The sequence below is a fragment of the Sinocyclocheilus grahami genome, unplaced genomic scaffold, assembly GCF_001515645.1.
Source record: "Sinocyclocheilus grahami isolate Dianchi unplaced genomic scaffold, SAMN03320097.WGS_v1.1 scaffold55.1, whole genome shotgun sequence".
Classification (NCBI taxonomy): domain Eukaryota; kingdom Metazoa; phylum Chordata; class Actinopteri; order Cypriniformes; family Cyprinidae; genus Sinocyclocheilus; species Sinocyclocheilus grahami.
Genome location: NW_015505234.1, coordinates 1,332,611 through 1,352,402, shown reverse-complemented (window position 1 = coordinate 1,352,402; position 19,792 = coordinate 1,332,611). Strand labels below are relative to the sequence as shown.

Genomic DNA, 19,792 nt, shown 5'->3' with positions numbered 1-19,792 from the left:
ATGATCATGTTATCCATAATAATTTAAGAATTAAAAAGAACATCTTGTGCTTCAGTGGAAGCAAGAACATCTGACCTTTTTTTTTTTTTTTTTTTTTTTTTTTTACAATGGAATTAAAATGGCCAGTGTCGCAAATATTCTAATTTGATTAGTGACAGAAATAGTGCAGCATCTAAAACATTTCTTCTAAATTAGACATCAACCTCTTCTCTTTTATTTTCTATTATTTAGTTTTACAGTGTTAAGATTTTCAGTCTCTTTTGTCATTCATTTATTTTAACTATTAAAAATGTATTTTTTTTTTCATTTATTGGCCAGCATTATGAAATAAGGCAAGGTGCGAAATTAAACAACAGCTGCAGTTGACTTTCATGTGTTAAAAGTATTGTCGTTCTTTCTCAAACACCACGAGAATTCTCTGATGATGACACGCCACTTGCTCTTGTGAAGCAACACGTGAGCATCTCTGTAAAAGACTGACAGTTTGAGGATGACATGCCCAAAGGATCTGTGGCATTTGGGGCTGAGAGAGCGCACTGCTCTCACTGAATCACAGCGCTGCTGTCAGTATGCGCTCTTTATAAGCGAGTTACTTCTCATTAACGATTGGAGACACGAGAAATTCTTCTCATCATCTAAATACTGGCAGCGAATATCGACGAGATCAGGGCTGAACTGTACGCACGGTGGAGGACAGCGCCTGAGAACTTCATTCAGCGGAGAGGCATTAAGCTGACACCCGATGTAAGCGTGTCACCACCGGGGTACTTTTAGGATGCAGAGATCACCTGTGGAGGATGCCAGCTGCCTCTCAAAATACTTTTTCTGGTAAGATGCAACCAAAATATGAAATGTTTTAGATGTCCTCGTGTGTACTAACAACAACAAAATCTTGTGTTTAGGACACGTGTGTGTTTAAATAGGCTACCAGAGATATTTTTCTTGTTTATTCACATTTTTCTAGTGTATTCACACGTGAAGGCTACACAGACTACACCTGATGACTGATATATTCATAGAAACATTTAAATAACAGCCACGTTTCATTTCATACCTCATTCTGACCCCCCTAAAGAAAGGGGGGTCTTTTTCTTTTTATTGCTTTACAAGTGTATAGGCTGCATAGGCAACAACACTTTTAAACAGTGTTTTCGAACAACGCTTCTACAACCTCAAAAGTTCAAAAGTTAATTTAACCAGAGCAAGCAGGTTGCAGTAAACGTTCACAAATAGAAGTTGGGTTCGACTGAGGTGGTAACCATAGCAACAGTCTATAACAGTCTAGCAACATAATCATAGATATCATAAAATAACTACCCGGATATCTCCTTAAAAATAACTAGAGTTCACTTTAATTAAAAGAAATCACAAAATCAACGTGTGTTCTGACTGTTTACAGGTGGACAAGCCCTATAATGAGAAAGGGTTTTAGGGAGAAACTGAGGCTATCTGATGTTTATCAAGCTCCCAGTCAAGATGCAGCAGACATTCTTGCAGAGCGTTTGGAGAAGTAAGTATTTGTGTTCTTACCTTTTCCTGACACTTTAATTTGTGATTTTTAAAATGTTATTTAAAACTGATTTATTCATATACCCTCATATAGAAAAGACCACATTATCCTGGTGAATGAAATGTGTTTATTGCATTTCCAGTTACATTCCATTTAATTTGCATGAGCATTTAATATATTATTATTTATTAAGGACAATTTCATATTTGAAAACAATATATATTGATATTTCCTCTGTATTTTGTTGTTAATTGCTGAGTATATTTTCTCAGTGTCTCCTCCATTCAGTAACCGGAACTGGAATGAAAGAACTTTGACTCACATTTTTGTAAAGTGAGCAAATTTACATAAAGAAGTGACTCAAACAGAGCTCACAGTCTTGGTTTCTATTGTGACTTTCAGTGTCCTCAAAGCTCCTGTTACTCACTAGAGCCAAATATCACACCTTTGGGTGTTTGTGTGATGTTTTTTGACAAAAGAAGGGAGAAAAGAAGAATAAAATGTAGGCAACCCCCTTAAATGTCACCCTGCCCATTCCAGTAAAGTTCCTTCCATGCCATGTCTCACATAAACCACAATACGTCCATGCCAGTGCCCTGCTAATGGGCATCAAATGCGACCTTTTAAAGTGCCAGGCTCCTGGTGAGTGATAGATGATGAGCATTTCTGTTATTCCTCTAATGTGCAGTACTGCTGGGAATTTGAACTTTTTATTCAATTAACAGGTTGGAGCGGTCTCTGCCGTTTCCCCAAGCTTGTCAATGTCTCTTTGCTCTGTTTAATAAGTTCGCTAAATCACCTTGGTTTTAGGAGTGCACCAAACAATGTGGACTATACCCATTTTATTGTGGGTGGATGCTGTTTAACTGTTCCATTCAGTTTTCTTTCTTTCCCTAAACAGAGAATGGGACAGAGAAGTTGCATCTGGAAGGAAAAAGCCTAGTCTACTACGAGCACTGGCACGATGCTTTATACGACCATTTCTGTTATTTGGCTTCCTCCTATATATAGGCGTAAGTGTCCAAATAGTTTCTTTCTGTGGCCTTTTTTTTGTTCTTGGGTTGGAGTGTTGATCTCTAAATACAACAGCTTAGTACAAGAGAGTTCAAATGCACGAAGTGTATATTTCGTTAATTTGTTTGCACATGGGTGGATATTGTTGACTCACTGGTATGAAGTTGTGTGGTTCCAAGTTGTGTACTGCAGGTAACAGTACAGTATGGCTTTCCCAGTGAAGAACGAACAGCATCTGACCTCTTGCTAGATTTTCTTCCACTTCTCACTTGATTCATTTTTTTTATTGTATGTACATACTTTGAACATCAATTTATATTGATGTTTTTCTGTAAATAGTATTTATAAGTTTGTAAATTTGAAAATGAAGATGCCACTTCTTTTACTATTTTTCAGGAGGCTACAAAAACAGTGCAGCCACAGCTTTTAGGGCGGATAATTGCGTCATTTGATCCGGTCCATGAACCGGAGCGAGCCGATGGTTACTTTCTTGCCTTTGGTCTCGGCTTGCTATTCACTACCCGCTTTCTCCTGCTCCAGCCTGCCATGTTTGGGCTGCACCGACTGGGCATGCAGATCAGAATCGCACTCTTTAGCATAATCTATAAAAAGGTTTGTGTCTAGTTATTTCTGTCTACATTCATTTGTCCCTGATGCCAATATCGTTCCTCAAATAATGGATCAAATTTAAGCCATCTATTACTAGCACAACTTCAATTAAATAACATTATATTAAAATAACAGTGTATTAAGTGCATGAATTTCTCCTAATCTTGACCCTTAGACCTTGAAACTTTCTAGCCGAGTTTTGGACAAGATAAGCACAGGCCAGCTGGTCAGTCTGATGTCAGCCAACCTGGGCAAATTTGATCAGGCAAGTTTAAAATGAGCAAATGCCATAAGTCCCTCATGTTTACTGGATGGTAGGTCTCCTGTGATACTCTGTTTTTTGTCTTTAACCTGTACAACACACCTGTGAAAAATCAATACGAAAAATTCCTTTATATTGACAGTACATTGGGCCCTAATTTTACAGAATTTAGTTTTTAAAATGCATAGATACTACCATCCAAAAGTTTTGGTTGGTTAGATTTCTTTAATAAAGGAACTCTTTTAAATGCTCACCAAGGCTGCATTCATTTTATTTATTCAATAATACAGTAGAAACAGTAATATTATGAATAATACAGTAGAAACAGTAATATTATGAAATATTATTACAATTTAAAATAACTATAACTTTCTATTTAAAATGTAATTTATTCCTTTGATGGCAAAGCTGAATTTTCAGCAGCCATTACTCAAGTCTCACATGAATCAGTGTGACATGATCCTTCAGAAATCATTCTAATATGCTGATTTGGTAAGCATTGTTAAAAACATTTTGTGCTGATTAATATTTTTTGTGGAAATCTTGATAAATTTGTTCAGGATTCTGTGCTGAATAGAAAGTTCAAAAGAACTGCGTTTGTTTGAAATAGAAATCAACTTTAAGAATATGAAAGTCTATACTGTATTTATTTCTTTCAAAAAATAAATCAGACAGACCCCAAACTTTTAAACGGTAGTGTGTGTGTGTATGGCCAATTTGTAAAGAGTAAAAACATTTTGTGCTGATTAATATTTTTTGTGGAAATCTTGATAAATTTGTTCAGGATTCTGTGATGAATAGAAAGTTCAAAAGAACTGCGTTTGTTTGAAATAGAAATCAACTTTAAGAATATGAAAGTCTATACTGTATTTATTTCTTTCAAAAAATAAATCAGACAGACCCCAAACTTTTAAACGGTAGTGTGTGTGTGTATGGCCAATTTGTAAAGAGGCTGACCATTAGAAATGAATATACTGCTGCTTACATGTTGGCTGAGCATTAAATTTAGCATAATGCTTCAGTGGGGAGCGTAGGCGAACTCTGGAACATCCTAAGAAGGTAGAGCCAATGTGCTGAATATTGATACACTCTGTAAGTGGTCTGAAGCAATTAGCACCTGTGTTTAATGTGGGTACTTCGAGTGTCCTTTCCTTTGGAATGTGTGAGATGGTTTTCTTTTAGTAGTTTTGTACCACTGTAAATGTGCAGAGGCTCCTAGGCGTCAGCTTTTGGCATAAATGTAATAATACATGAATAAATAAAGATTATTGTTTTTAATTAATTACTAAAATTTAATACTATGCATGTATTTCTTCTTCTTCTTTTTTTTTTTGGTATAGAGCCTGGGTATGGCCCATTTTGTATGGATATCACCATTGCAATGCATCCTGTGTACAGGGCTTATCTGGGAACTCATTGATGTCAATAGCTTCTGTGCACTTGCCGCTATCTCTTTGCTGGGTGTCTTGCAGGCCTTTCTCTCACATAAAATGGGTCCTTACAAGTAAGTGTTAAATTTACTGTTGGCCTACATCGTAACACCAAAAAGCGAATCTTGCCCAAAGATGTTCCCATTTGGGAACTCAAACTGGCACAGCTTTGTTTTAGAGATGTCTCTCCAAATATGCTCCCACAGAAACACACATTCCAGCTGTGATTCATGCTGCTTACAGGCTTTGAAGAGTTTGGACAGGTAGTTCACTTCTGCTCCTGTAATCAGGAGGCTGGTTGGCCTTGTGCCTTTGAGAAATGTAAACAATGTTGGTCAGAACCGCTACTGAGACAGATTGCCACACACACAAACTCACAATCAATTTTAATTCAGTATCTAAATTGTCTGTATTCAGTGCCTTCATTCATGAGACAACATCATAGACATTAGTTAGATGTATTATGTACAGGATGTGAAGTTCTATAAGAACAGACACTTCATTACAATTTTCTGCCTTTTTCTGTTTTCCTTTAGAGCACAAAAGGTGCTACTGACTAACAAACGGTTGGCTCTGACCTCAGAGATCATGGAGAACCTGCATTCAGTGAAGGCCTATGGCTGGGAGGAGATAATGGAGACCCTGATCAAGAACATCAGACAGTAAGTCCCAAACAGTTTTGTTGGATGTTCTGCACATGTTTTTTGCTTTTGCATAGCCAGGCCTTTAACAATCAAGAAGAGAACGCCTGACAAACTTTTTTTTTAAACGTGGCATTTAGGGACATACTTATCTGAGATAGATTATATCACAATAATCGACTGCATTGGGGGGGGTGGAAATATAGGAAGGTAAATGTGTATTGATACCCCTAATGGGAGCCGCCGAAGGAGAGAGAGAATTATATATTGATGTTTAGATATAGAAAGTTTGTACACCACCTTTCAACACTTTGGAGTTGGTAAGATTTTTAAATATTTTTTAAGAAGTCTCTTATGCTCACCAAGACTGCATTAATTTGATAATAAATATGGTAAAAACAGTAATATTGTGAAAAATATTTTAAAATGTAACTTATTCCTGTAATGGCAAAGATAAGTTGTCAGCAGCCATTACTCCAGTTTTCAGTATCATATGATATACAGGTGCTCAAGAAACATTTCCTATTATTATCAATGTTAGAAAGTTCAACAGAACAGCATTTATGTGAACAATACATTTTTGTAACAATGTAAAATTCTTTACTGTCACTTTTCATAAATTTAATGCATTCTTGCTGAGTAAAAGAAACAAAAGCTCTTAACCGACCCCAAACCTTTGAACAGTAGAATGCGCATAAATTTTTTTTTTTAAATTATATATATATATATATATATATATCGTTTTTTTCACAGACATTACTCAAAAAACAGAGTGGACTATATAGTTTTGCTCATAGTAATCTAGTTAAATTGTTACAAAGTGCCTTTAACAAATTTCTGAAAATATTTAGTCACAAATTGTTTTCAGGCAAATTGCTAAAAATTTAGATTTTGCCAAATTGAGAAGTGCTAATGAGTAATTTAATTAAAGTTAATATTAACAGTTACAGTTGATATTTCAGTTAATTAGATTTCTCTCCTAATGCTTTAATTCCTACTTCTTTAATAGTAAGTGAAGTTCTTTCATAAGAGATTTTGGATCAGAATAGTTGGCCTGGATCAGAGAAACTTGAAGCCACAGTCTCCTGCTGTTTATCTGTAGTATTACATTTATGGCAGCACATGGTATGCCTTTGTGTTTTTGTTATCAGCTCAGTCTCGGAGAATCAATGTGTCGTTGTTTTTTAGCTATTTGATATCTCATGACACAGTCTCCAAATATCCTACCCATGTGGCATTCTCCTTTAAGGTAAGACTAGGCGAGGCACGTTTATTTATATTATTTATTTATTATAATTATTAATATAGTTTATTTATTTATATTATTTCATACACAATGGTAATTCAAAGTGCTTTACTTAAAAAGGATTCAAAGTAATTCTAAAATAATCAACATATGCAAAAGGAATAAAAATAACAATACAAGCAAAGAATTGAAGATGATTAAAAATGTATTTAAAATGCATAAAAACAGTTAAGAATAAAAAATAGAAGGACATATACTTAAGATACAGTGCAATCAGTCTAACGTAGCACAGTGCTCATTCAGTAAATGCACAGTTAACAGATTTGCGTTGAGTCTGGATTTAAATATGGCTACTGTAGAAGCACATCTGATCTCCGGTGTAAAGACCTGAGGACTGGTGCGATTTGCTCAGATTTTCTGGTTCTGGTCAGAATCCTGGCAGCAACGTTCTGTATGAGCTGCAGCTTTTTGGGAATTCTGGTGAGGAGTCCATTACAATAATCCACCCTGCTAGTGATAAATGCATGAACAAGTGTCTCTAAGTCTTGACTGGAAACAAAACATTTAAGCCTTGCAATATTTTTAAGATGGTGATTTAGTTATTGCTTCGACATGAGAGACTTAAGGTCTGACTCCAGAATCACACCGAGATTCCTGACTTGATTTTCTGACCCTTATAGTCAAGGTATGCATTTATCTTGAGAACTTCATCTTTGTTTCAAAATGTAATAACTTCAGTTTTCTCTTTGGTTAACTGAAACAAATTGTGGTGTATCCAACTGTTCAGTTCATCAATGCATTGGCAGAGGGAGTTAGTGAGGCTGTAGTAGTTAAATGAAGGGCAAGGTAAATTTGGGTGTCATCTGCATGGCTTTGATAGGCAATTTGGTTATTTCTCATTATTTGGCTCAGTGGGAGCATATACAGGTCGAGCAAAAGTTGTGCAAGAACTGAGCCTTGAGGCACTTGAGGGACATGTTTGTCATTCTTTCTTCCTGTAAACTGTTTGTAGGGATGAGGTGAGGCTGACCAGGAAGATTGGCTCCCTGCGCTATTTTTACAGCTCTGCATACTTTTTCTCAGCCATCTTTGTGATTGTGGCCGCAGTCGTCCCTCATGCCCTCAGCCGCGGTATCAACCTGCGTCGCATATTCACAACTCTCTCCTACTGTATGGTGCTGCGTATGACTGTCACTCGACAACTGCCCGGCTCCATCCAGATGTGGTACGACACCATGCGGCTTATTTGGAAGATTGAAGTGAGTCTACACACTCTAAAACTAGTACAAGTGCAGCCCATTCTCACGGCCCCTTTCTGTGTGCTACACCATGAATTCTGACTTTAAAAATATTAGGGGATTCAGATGATTATAATAATTGCACATTTTAAAAATAAATGTAAAAAATAATTTATGTATTTAATGTCAACTTTTGTGGTTGATACAAACTATTTGCAAAAAGTCTATATTTGTTTACATTGAGAGGACGTTTTTTTTAACCAACTGAATCATTTGTGAATTTATTTTTGTAATAATGCCCTTTTAGCAATATGAATTATAATGCTAAATTATATCTGCTATAATATAGCTATAAAATTAAAGCATTTATGCTTTAGTGTTAATAAAGAGAAAACACTCCTCTGTACTGTATTTCTGAAAGCACTCTGCTTGGCAGCATTTTATTGTGTAATGCTGTAAACTTTGAGAGAATGTTGCTGTTACTGTGGTCTTCTCTGTATCCAGAGCTTTACCTAAAACTTTAACTTACCTGTTTCCTCAAGGAATTTCTTAGTAAGGAGGAATACAAGTTAATGGAATATGATCTCAGCATCACAGAGCTGGAACTTAAAGATGTGACTGCTTCTTGGGATGAGGTATAGTTATGCATCCATAGTCTTATATTTAGAACATCTCTCCTGAATTTCAATTCTGTCTCATCATATGCTTACCTTCCTTTTGAAAAAGATTGATTTTGTTCTTTTTGATTCTTTTCTAATTAGAAGCATGTTTAGAGAACTAATTGCAGTGCTCTCTGTTGACTGTTTCTTAGTCTATTTGGTTCAGTTCAGTAGCTACAAGACTAATGACCCATGAAGCCTAACTAAAGTCAACGATTAGCCAGGTCCTCCTTCTCCTCCTTCTACTCTCATCATCCCTTCCTTATGGGCACATGTGCGGTTTGTTTCAGTGAGACTGTCATGTACTTAAACTACATTAGGCGATATTCTTGAGAATTCTTGTATTCCTTTTCAGCATTTAAAGAAAAAGTGAGGAGTGATCAATATTTTTGAATGCATTCAGTGTGCATGTGTAGTGCAGTGTAAATACTCTTTGTCTGTGTTTCTTTAGGGTCCTGGTGAACTTTTGGAAAGGATAAAACAGGAGAACAAAGCTAATGGCCATCACAATGGAGATGCAGGCCTCTTCTTTACCAACCTATATGTGACTCCCGTACTGAAGGACATCAGTTTGATCCTGAAGAAAGGAGAGATGTTGGCTGTTACTGGTTCTATGGGCTCTGGGAAGGTAGGAGTGCTTGCCGTTATTTTCAAATCTGCAAGTTGTACTGACATTTTAAATAATATATTTATTATTTATATGAATAAAGATTATATTAGTTATTTATTATTATTTATTTTATAAATTATATTATATATTTATTAATATTATTATTTAATTTATCATTTATTTAAATTTAAGATTAGAGAAAAAGTCTTGCTGATTTAAAAAAAAAATCTACTTCTTTTCAGTCAGAAATTAGGGTAGGAAAAGAGACTAAACAATGCAAACAAATTATTCACAATTATAGTGAATAAATGAAAGGCCATTTAAACTACATTGTGACACCTTTAATAAGCTTAAAAATATGCTAAAATATAAAAGGATGAGTAAAGCTAGCTGTTTAAAAGAAAGCAAACATTTGCTAAAAGGAAACTGTAAGGTTGTCATTGTTGAGACATAATTCCTGTATTTATAGAGCTCATTGTTGATGACCATCCTCGGGGAGCTGGTTACCTCCTCCGGGAAGATCCGACACAGTGGTCGAATCTCCTACTCCTCCCAAACAGCCTGGATCATGCCTGGCACCATCCGAGACAACATCCTTTTTGGTCTGAGCTATGATGAGTATCGCTACAAGAGTGTGGTCAAAGCATGCCAGCTCGAGGAGGTACTGACAAATTAATGCTCTTCTGTCCACTCTTTGTCTCTCTCATTTCCTTAGTTTTACTCCCATCTCCAATTTCTCTCCCTTTGTGTATTTTTTTTATTTCTCTCTATTTATATTTCAGTCCCTCTGTCTACAGTATATTGCCTGACCTCACTCATCTCTTTTCTCAACCTAACTAGTCCTCCTCTTTGTCTTCTCCAGTGTTAATTTCGTTGACAAATAATTTTCGACATAATGTTCGTCTACGACTTGTCATTGTTCAGACATAATGTCTGTATTTATAGAGCTCATTGTTGATGACCATCCTCGGGGAGCTGGTTACCTCCTCCGGGAAGATCCGACACAGTGGTCGAATCTCCTACTCCTCCCAAACAGCCTGGATCATGCCTGGCACCATCCGAGACAACATCCTTTTTGGTCTGAGCTATGATGAGTATCGCTACAAGAGTGTGGTCAAAGCATGCCAGCTCGAGGAGGTACTGACAAATTAATGCTCTTCTGTCCACTCTTTGTCTCTCTCATTTCCTTAGTTTTACTCCCATCTCCAATTTCTCTCCCTTTGTGTATTTTTTTTTATTTCTCTCTATTTATATTTCAGTCCCTCTGTCTACAGTATATTGCCTGACCTCACTCATCTCTTTTCTCAACCTAACTAGTCCTCCTCTTTGTCTTCTCCAGTGTTAATTTCGTTGACAAATAATTTTCGACATAATGTTCGTCTACGAAATTTTTTTCCCTAACGACAACGAGACGATAACGAACTAAAACTCTTTTTGAATGACAAAAACTATGACGAAAATATATTGACATTTTCGTCAACGAATAAAAACCAGACGAAAATGATAGGGAGGGACGATTTGGGAAGAGATTCATTCAATCTGCTGCATGGTTCGGAGGTTAGATGCATACGTACATATGAACCGGCGGGACATAAGCTAACATACACTTGATGCACGTCGCATAAAACATTAAAAAATGTAAATATGTGGGAGTAAGAGAAGAGCAGACATATGGATAAATCTGACGACGCAAGAGAGAACTCAATTCAGTCCGGTTTTCTGAGCGCAGACACTGAAGTATACACACACAGAAAGCACGTCTCACAGCACACGAGTACTCTTTCACGTCGCATGAACAGAGAATTACACACAAAACAGGGGCCGCGGGAAGATGCTTTCGGCTGGGGGTGCTGTGTGTGTCCGTGTTGGGGGGGGTGCGCTAGCGTCACGTGTTCATGAGGATTAGGCTAATCATCCCATATAGAAAACATCACAAGTAAAATTAATCATGTTTATAAAGATAAACATGGGTTTATTATAGCACACTTACAATTTACATTTCAGAGATATTTACAAACAAATTATTAAATGCTAAAACTGAATACATTTAAATGAACAAACCTGGCGTTGCATTTGCAACCATGTGAAAACAGGGGGTGCTGCAGCCCCCTCAGCACCCCTACTTCCCGCGTCCCTGACACAAAATTATGCTGAATTGTCTGTTTTGACGAGTATTCACGTAAACACAGTTGATTACGTCTTAAGTGAATGTATACAGTAGGGAGAACGTGTATCAGTACATTGCATCCATTGCAGCTGTGCATTCGGTTTTAAAGGGATAGCAGCCTAATTTAGTTGCTATTGTCCGAGTCATTGATGTTAATCAAGCAACAAAAGAAAGACCGAAAATCACGCACTGCTCTTGACTGAAAAACTTTAGTAGCCCTAAAGATTAATCTAAATTTATTTACAGAAATAAATATGTCTGCTTGAAAGAATCGAGAATATGGTAAACAAGTTGCTATAAAGAATGCATAATTAGCCTATATAACCATTGGTATTTCGTTAAAAAGAAGACCATGTTCTTGTTCTTTATGAGAAGTGGTTTTATTTAATTTTAACATAAAGGCATGTTGTGTGTCACCACAGTTAAATCGGTGTCTATCTTGATAAAACCTTAATATCAAACCTATATAACGAGTTTGGAAATTTTGGAGAAATGCTTAATAAACACATTACACTGTAACTAAACCCATTAGATTTTAGCTGACTAAATTTACTGTAGATTTAGTCGACTAAAATTGTATGATATTTAGTCGACTAAAACTAAAAACAATTCAGATGACTAAAATATGACTAAACTAAAGGGCATTTTAGTCAAAAGACTATGACTAAAACTAAATCAAAATTTTCTGTCAAAATTAACACTGGTCTTCTCTCATGTTTTTGGCTCCTGGTTTGCTTCTGTTTCTGTCTTCACTCTCTCTCTCTTTCTACATGGAATGTTCACCTGGCAATAGAACTGAGAACCTTTGTTAGACATAGAAATGTGTCATATTACTCTGCTCATAGTTTTCTCCCCTCACCCTCAATCTCTTGATACCAAATCAGCCAATCATGTGCAACTATCAGCAGCCAAAGTGTTGAGTGACAGGCCCCTTGTTTAATTGAGTCTTACATGAAAGGACGGTCAGGTGATCTGCTGCTGAGAACACATTCATGTCCAGGCATTAGTCTGATGTGTGAGATTTATCCATGCTAGTGGATGAGATTTGTCTAGTGAAAATCATAATGTAAGACTGCAAACATGGCAAAACTTAAATTATATTCACAAAGATAAAGATTTCACATTTTCAGAGAATATATAGTGAATTAATGATAATTAATTTTTTTCACCAAATTGGCAAATATAGTTTTTTCTTTCTTTCTTGTTTTAAGCATAAATCTGACAAAACTGATAAAGTTTAGGCTGAAAACAAGAAGAAAAAATTATTAAAAATTATTATTTTCTCTAAATAAGTCACACAAAATATATATTTTAATGCATTTTTACAGATTTTTAAATAAAATTAATTACAATTATCTGCTGTGTAAAAAGTGTATTTTTGTATATTACTGTATTGTATATAATATAATATATAATATTGTATATATATATATTTTTTCTTCGTCTTTTTTCTTAGATGTTTAATCATAATTAATTAACATAGTGTGTTTCTGAATGGTGAGTCTGGGACATTTACAGTCTGTGTCGGTTCCCATGTTTTCCATAGGGAGAAAAGTGAAAGTGTTTCCTCTCAAACAAAGCATGTTTTCACAGCTGGTGATTACCAGCACAATTTATGACTGTTTGTTACGAAATATCCAGACTCTAATAACAGAAGCTCTTATAGAGCAGTGTAAGGTGGCTATTGCCATCACAATGGTAGGCTTGGCCATAACAACAGAGTGTGAGAAGTTAGCTGTCTGTGTGCTAACTAGCAAGAAGCTGCAAAGTATTGTTATTTACTGTACATAATGATTCTTTATTCAGTCTATGCTGGTAGACTGACACTTACGCTTTCCCAGCGTACTTAATCTTCTGAGTCACGCATTAGAAACAAGCTCTCAATGCAAACAGCAAGACTAGCAGGATCTAATAAATGGAGTTGTGGAGTTTAAAATGTAAATTAGAAATGCCCATGTTTAGTGGGCTTGTGTTATCCATGTATTTCCTTTGTGGCACTGATATACTTGCATTTTAGTCCTTATTCATGTTGTGTCTGGGCAGTAAACCCTGGCATTTCCATCTTAAAGACAGTAGCGCTCCTGATTTGTTTGTATAGAGTTTTAAAAAATCTTTCTCACTGCATCACTGCATTTAATTATTATTTTTAATGCTCCTACAACGGACAAACAGAGTTGATGACAAGGTAAGTACTTCCTACATGAGAATTATTCATCTCAAATGGTATGTGGTCCCTGCTAAGAAAAAAAGCTTAAACCATACTAACATAAATCAGGCTGGTCTGTTGGTTTTAGAGGGGTTTTGGGAACTTGTCAGCTAGCCAGGCTAGCCAACCAACAACCAGCAAGCTAAGACCAACAAACCATCTTAGGTGGTTTAATTTTTTTTTAAGCATGAGTGTTTCCATTAATTTATGTCAAAATGGTTTGTAAAGGAACACTCCACTATTTTTGAAAATAGGCTCATTTTCCAACTCCCCTAGAGTTAAACAGTTGAGTTTTACTGTTTTCGAATCCATTCAGCCGATCTCCAGGTCTGGCGGTAGCACTTTTAGCTGTAGCTTAGCATAGATCATTGAATTTGATTAGATCGCTAGCATCTCGCTCAAAAATGACCAAAGAGTTTCTATATTTTTCCTATTTAAAACATGACTCTTCTGTAGTTACATCATGTAATAAGACCGACGGAAAATGTAATGTTGCGATTTTCTAGGCCGATATGGCTAGGAACTATACTCTCATTCCGGCGTAATAATCAATGATATTACTCAGCGGCTGAAAATAGTCCCCAGCTAGGTAACTTCCAATAAGCCTATTTTCAGGTGCTGCGTAATATCATTGCGCCTGCTGCACCCATGGTACGGCAGCAAAGTTCCTTGATTATTACGGAGATCGGCTGAATGGATTTGAAAACGGTAAAACTCAACTGTTTAACTCTAGGGGAGTTGGAAAATGAGCCTATTTTCAAAAATAGTGGAGTGTTCCTTTAAGCACCAAACACCTGCAGTTTACCAATTGTTTCTGCTGTAAGTGTGTGCTGTCTTGTGTCTGTGTTCTATTGTAAAATAGCTTATGGTGGTTGGCTTTCCCTAAATTTCTCAAAATGGCATTTCCATCTTACTTTCCTTTGCTCTGTGTGATAATATTGTCTGTTTTATTATTAGGATCTGGGTGCTCTTCCTGAGAAGGATAAGACGCCTATGGCTGAGGGCGGTTTAAACTTGAGTGGGGGTCAGAAGGCACGTGTGGCTCTAGCCAGGTATGTCACACATTTTCTCACTCCCCTTGAGCATCTCTCAACTCCTCAGATGTACACCAGCTCCTGTAGTTTAAGCCACGCTGGAGTCCTTACTTGCCCCATGGCTGCTCTTTCCCACAGAACATTAGGGAAGAGAGTAAATCATATATGTTTTGACATATATGACACAGATTTTAATGACTGTCAAAACACATTGTTACATCACAGTAGGAAGTTTGTTCATGGACCTCTTTTGGATTTACATGGCCATAAACTCAATGTTAAAGTTTACAATTCAATACAATCTGCTGCAGCCATAAATAAAATGAGAGTTTGACAAGCTTTTATTGTTTCTACGAAAGCTTCCCTGTGTCAGCACTGTTGTGACATAAGTTTATATTGTTAGTACGTCTTATTATAGTGTGCAGAGTTTACCATATTAAAAGATTCCTTAAAATAGTTTATTAAATAACTTTATTGAATAAACTACATGTTTACCTTGAAATAAACGTAATTTGTATTTAAATTATCAGACTGTCACTAGTTAAAAATAACTATCTGAAAATGTTATTCAGTAATATCATTTTTTTCTGCACAGGGCTATTTACAGAGATGCTGATGTCTACCTACTTGACGCACCATTTACTCACCTGGATATTGCAACAGAAAAAGAAATATTTGACAAGTATGCATATGGATTAATTTAACTAAATATTGAACTACCCCATTTTTATCATGTAGCATTTTGACTTTCATTAATTCTAAGATTGCTTTTTACCTATTTTCCGATACGTGTAGATTGGGGATCAGAATTTCTGTCTGTCCAAATGTAATAAAAACAAATTTTCCACTAAGTGCATAAAACAAAAAAAACATATTTTTAGGATTTCCATCTGAAGTTAATAGAGTGCAACAGTTGGATTCCAGAAGTAAAAATCTTGTTGATTTTAAAAATAATTTGCAATAAAAAATTATAAACGAAGACAGACCTACTATGAGGTTATTAATTGATGGTGTATGCTTTTGTTGAAGGCATCAGCAATGCATTTTTCAACTTATTTTTTAAGTAATCATGTTTAACAGTGGAATTCCTGGTAAAAACATTACCTATTATTCTGCAAAAAAAATCTCCACCAATCAGAGAATTGAAACAAGCTAATTGTACTAGAAGAACTCTTTAGTGCCTATCCAGTCCCATAAAACACTCCAATGACATGATATATAATATATAATAACATTTCCATATGCTCTAAAACTATTTGTATATATACACATATACGTAATATAATCTGCATATACTGTATATAGCTACTATATTGTTTCTAAATGCATTTTCAACATCTTTTAATCAATAGTTTTATATTTTGCAATCATTTTTATTTAGATTGTGTCATTTGCAATGCTTGATGGGATTGTAGTTCTTTCCCTCATTAAGTAACTTATCTATCTTTTTGTCTGATTTTCAAATCATTTTTTGCTTCAAATCAAAGTTTGTAATGTTGTGATTCACTGCCTAGTTGCTTGGTTTGGTTAATGGCTTATGACTCTTAAAATAAGACTTTTTGTAAATACTAATGGGAAAAATACTTCAAGAACCAAGTCCACTAAAAAGTGGGCAGGTACTGTTGTGCTTTATACACAAATATCAAATGAATTATGACTTCTTACCAATGAATGGGACTAAATTGAAAAGAGATGACAACACATACTGTACTGGAGTTAATTTTAGCTCATATGTCAGAAATATTGCTGCATAACCTCATTGTTATTTATTTACCCAGATGTCTGTGTAAGCTGATGGCCTCTAAGACACGCATCTTGGTAGCAAATAAGATTGAGCATTTAAAGCGGGCTGATAAGATCCTACTGCTCCACAACGGTGAAAGTTTTTTCTATGGCACCTTTTCAGAGCTTCAGTCAGAACGGCCTGATTTCAGCTCTTTGCTTTTGGGTTTGGAGGCCTATGACAATGTCAGTGCAGAGCGCCGCTGCTCCATCCTCACAGAGACTCTCCACCGCGTCTCGGTGGATGAGAGTGCAGGCATGCGACCTGAACGCTCAGCTTATCGCCAGGTGGCCCCATCCATGCCCATGTACATAGATGAAAGAAAATCTTCAGTTATCGTCAACACTCTTGGAGCAGCTCGTAAGGCATCCTTCATTCAGATACCTGAAGAAGAGGTTCGGAGGACATTACCTGACCGGAAGTTCTCCCTGGTACCAGAGAACGAGCTAGTGGATGAGTCCTTTATGGGGAGCGACGTGTATCATAACCACGGAGTGCATATGGCTGGTCAGAGGAGGCAGTCGGTGTTAGCTTTCATGACCAATGCACAAGGCCAGGGCCGTCGTGACCACCTTCAGTCATCTTTCCGCAGACGGCTGTCCGTTGTGCCTCAGAGCGAACTGGCATCTGAGCTGGACATCTATGCTCGCCGTCTGTCAGACAGCACGTATGACATCACCGGGGTCCTAGAGGAAGAGAATATTGAGGTGTGGAAATTTCTTGCACTTACTGCAACATATTACTTTACACACTAGGCTTTAACTTAATCTGATTTGCTTCTCTTTGCAGGCTTGCTTAGTTAATGAAATAGATGAAAAAGAGGAGGTATTTGAAACAACAAAGTGGAACACATACGTCAGATATGTGTCAAATAATAAAAGCCTTCTGTATGTTCTGATCTTCATCTTCCTTGTTGCTGCAATTGAGGTAATCTGATATAATCTGTACTGACATGTTCTGCATTACAAATTAATATTGTTGATGTGTTATTATTATTAAGATTTTTTTTAAAGAAATAAATTTTATTCAGCAAAGATGCGTTAAGTTGATAAAAAGTGACAGTAAAGACTTCAAATAAAGATTTCAAATCAATGCTGTTCATTTGACCTATACATTCATCAAAGAATTCTGAAAAAATTCAGCTTTGCCATCACAGATATAAAATAAATTTTTTATGCATAAAATACCGTATATTACAATAGAAAACTTTCAAATTTCAATTACAAAATTCTTTCAAAAACATTAAAAAAATCGCACAGACCCCAAGCTTTTACACAGTTCTTTTTGAACAGTGTGGATCTAGATTTACTATCCTTAATTTTTTCTTGTGTGTTATTAGGTTGCAGGATCTGTAGCAGGGATTCTTCTGATAACTGAGTAAGTGTTCTTCTTTACCTCATTTTCCAGTGATCTAGTCTTCTAGGCAGAACTAAACTCTTTCGTTGTCAAGCATTCTTCAATAATAATCTGGAGTTCATTTTAATCAATACACAAAATACTGCATTTTCACTTTTTTGTTGCAGTGAACTTTGGAATGAAGAGCATCAACGAGTTGAGCCAAATATGACAAAGTACTCCAACATGTCTTCACCTGGGGAAAAAAATGCCATCATTGTGACTCCGACAGGCAGCTATTACATTCTCTACATCTACGTGGCCACGTCAGAGAGCCTCCTCGCAATGGGATTTTTCCGGGGTCTTCCATTTGTGCACACTATGATCACAATCTCCAAGAAACTGCACCAGAAAATGCTGCATGCTGTTCTCGGTGCACCCATGTCTGTGCTCAATACCATGAAGACAGGTCAGTGTTACGTAAGGCTGAAATAAGTAGAAGTAAACCATATTTCCACCAGTCCAGTTTCTGACTTAATACTTTACCGTTTGTATCCCAATATCATTTTTACAGGTCGAATCATGAATAGGTTCACCAAAGACATGGCCACCATAGACGACATGCTTCCTCTCCTCATGTTTGACTTTGTCCAGGTTTGTGACTCCTTTAAAAACTTTTATTGTCAAAAGCCTTGTTTAAATCTTAATTTGTGTTACGAAGATGAACAAAGGTCTTATGGGTTTTGAATGACATGAGGGTGAGTGATTAATGACAGAATTTTCATTAATAGATGGGTAGATGGATTTCAGCTTAGTGCAGCATTGATCACTTTTGCATCTTGAGGTCTAACCTTTTTCTTCAACGCGGAAGTAAGCCTATGGGTGAGACTTCCGGTTCATTAGCCCCTATAGGTAAATAACGAGGAGAATAACAACGTGCAGTAAACGGTAAAACAGTTTGCACTACAAACCAGTGTGTTCATAATTAAAGATAATACATTAAAATAATATGATAAGACACACCAACTTTCAATATCAAGCAGCTAAACTAACTGTTTTGTTCAGCTAAAAATAGCTGGACGGAGTGGATGCAGATGAGACCGGAAGCCAGACCCATAGAATTTACAAATGGCCCATTTTTACGACAAGAAAAAGGTGGATAGAGTACAGTTTCTACTCAGTGCTATACAGCATACTAGATGATTAGTGATTAGTAATTTCTCACACACAATATTGCCAGTTCTTCTGGCCAATATTGCCCACACCGTCTGGCAGTATGGAAGAGGTTTAACACTCCTACTAGTGTTTAAACTAAATTAAACTTTTTAAATATAAAGTGAAAAAGATTTTTTTATGTTTTTGCATTCTGCATTTATTTGATTGAAAATACAGTAAAAAAGTAATATTGTGGAATATTATTGCATTTGTAAAATAATTAATAATGAATATAATATATAATATAATAAATAATAATTGAATACATTTTATATTATATTATATTATTTTATTTTAATATATTTATTTATTTTAATATGTAATATATTTTGTTTTAATTTATTCCTGTGATGGTAAAGCTGAATTTTCAGCATCATTACTCCAGTCTTCAGTGTCATGTAATCCTTCAGAAAAAATTCTAAAATGCTGACTTGGTGCTCAAGAAACATTTGTGATATACAGTGGGTACGGAAAGTATTCTGTATACCTGTATATACAGTATATACAGGTGCATCTCAGTAAATTAGAATGTCGTGGAAAAGTTCATTTATTTCAGTAATTCAACTCAAATTGTGAAACTCGTGTATTAAATAAATTCAATGCACACAGACTGAAGTAGTTTAAGTCTTTGGTTCTTTTAATTGTGATTATTTTGTCTCACATTTAACAAAAACCCACCAATTCACTATCTCAACAAATTAGAATACTTCATAAGACCAATAAAAAAAAACATTTTTAGTGAATTGTTGGCCTTCTGGAAAGTATGTTAATTTACTGTACATGTACTCAATACTTGGTTGGGCCTCCTTTTGCATGAATTACTGCATCAGTGC

The 19,792-nt window shown here is 35.9% G+C and overlaps 1 protein-coding gene across 1 annotated transcript in view; it reads left to right on the top strand.

Annotated features, from left to right (window-relative positions):
• The first annotated feature begins 770 nt into the window (after positions 1-770).
• The window catches only part of LOC107583749 (cystic fibrosis transmembrane conductance regulator-like), a 27,717-nt gene continuing 8,695 nt past the window's right edge, over positions 771-19,792 (top strand). The window contains exons 1-18 of the mRNA XM_016270048.1: positions 771-828; positions 1,400-1,510; positions 2,412-2,523; positions 2,921-3,136; positions 3,309-3,398; positions 4,736-4,899; positions 5,362-5,487; positions 7,725-7,971; positions 8,493-8,585; positions 9,061-9,237; positions 9,689-9,880; positions 14,550-14,644; positions 15,222-15,308; positions 16,405-17,116; positions 17,199-17,336; positions 17,749-17,786; positions 17,933-18,213; positions 18,319-18,398. Of these exons, the coding sequence (XP_016125534.1) occupies positions 776-828; positions 1,400-1,510; positions 2,412-2,523; positions 2,921-3,136; positions 3,309-3,398; positions 4,736-4,899; positions 5,362-5,487; positions 7,725-7,971; positions 8,493-8,585; positions 9,061-9,237; positions 9,689-9,880; positions 14,550-14,644; positions 15,222-15,308; positions 16,405-17,116; positions 17,199-17,336; positions 17,749-17,786; positions 17,933-18,213; positions 18,319-18,398 (3,012 nt within the window). The 5' untranslated portion in view covers positions 771-775. The remainder of the gene's footprint in view (positions 829-1,399; positions 1,511-2,411; positions 2,524-2,920; positions 3,137-3,308; positions 3,399-4,735; positions 4,900-5,361; positions 5,488-7,724; positions 7,972-8,492; positions 8,586-9,060; positions 9,238-9,688; positions 9,881-14,549; positions 14,645-15,221; positions 15,309-16,404; positions 17,117-17,198; positions 17,337-17,748; positions 17,787-17,932; positions 18,214-18,318; positions 18,399-19,792) is intronic.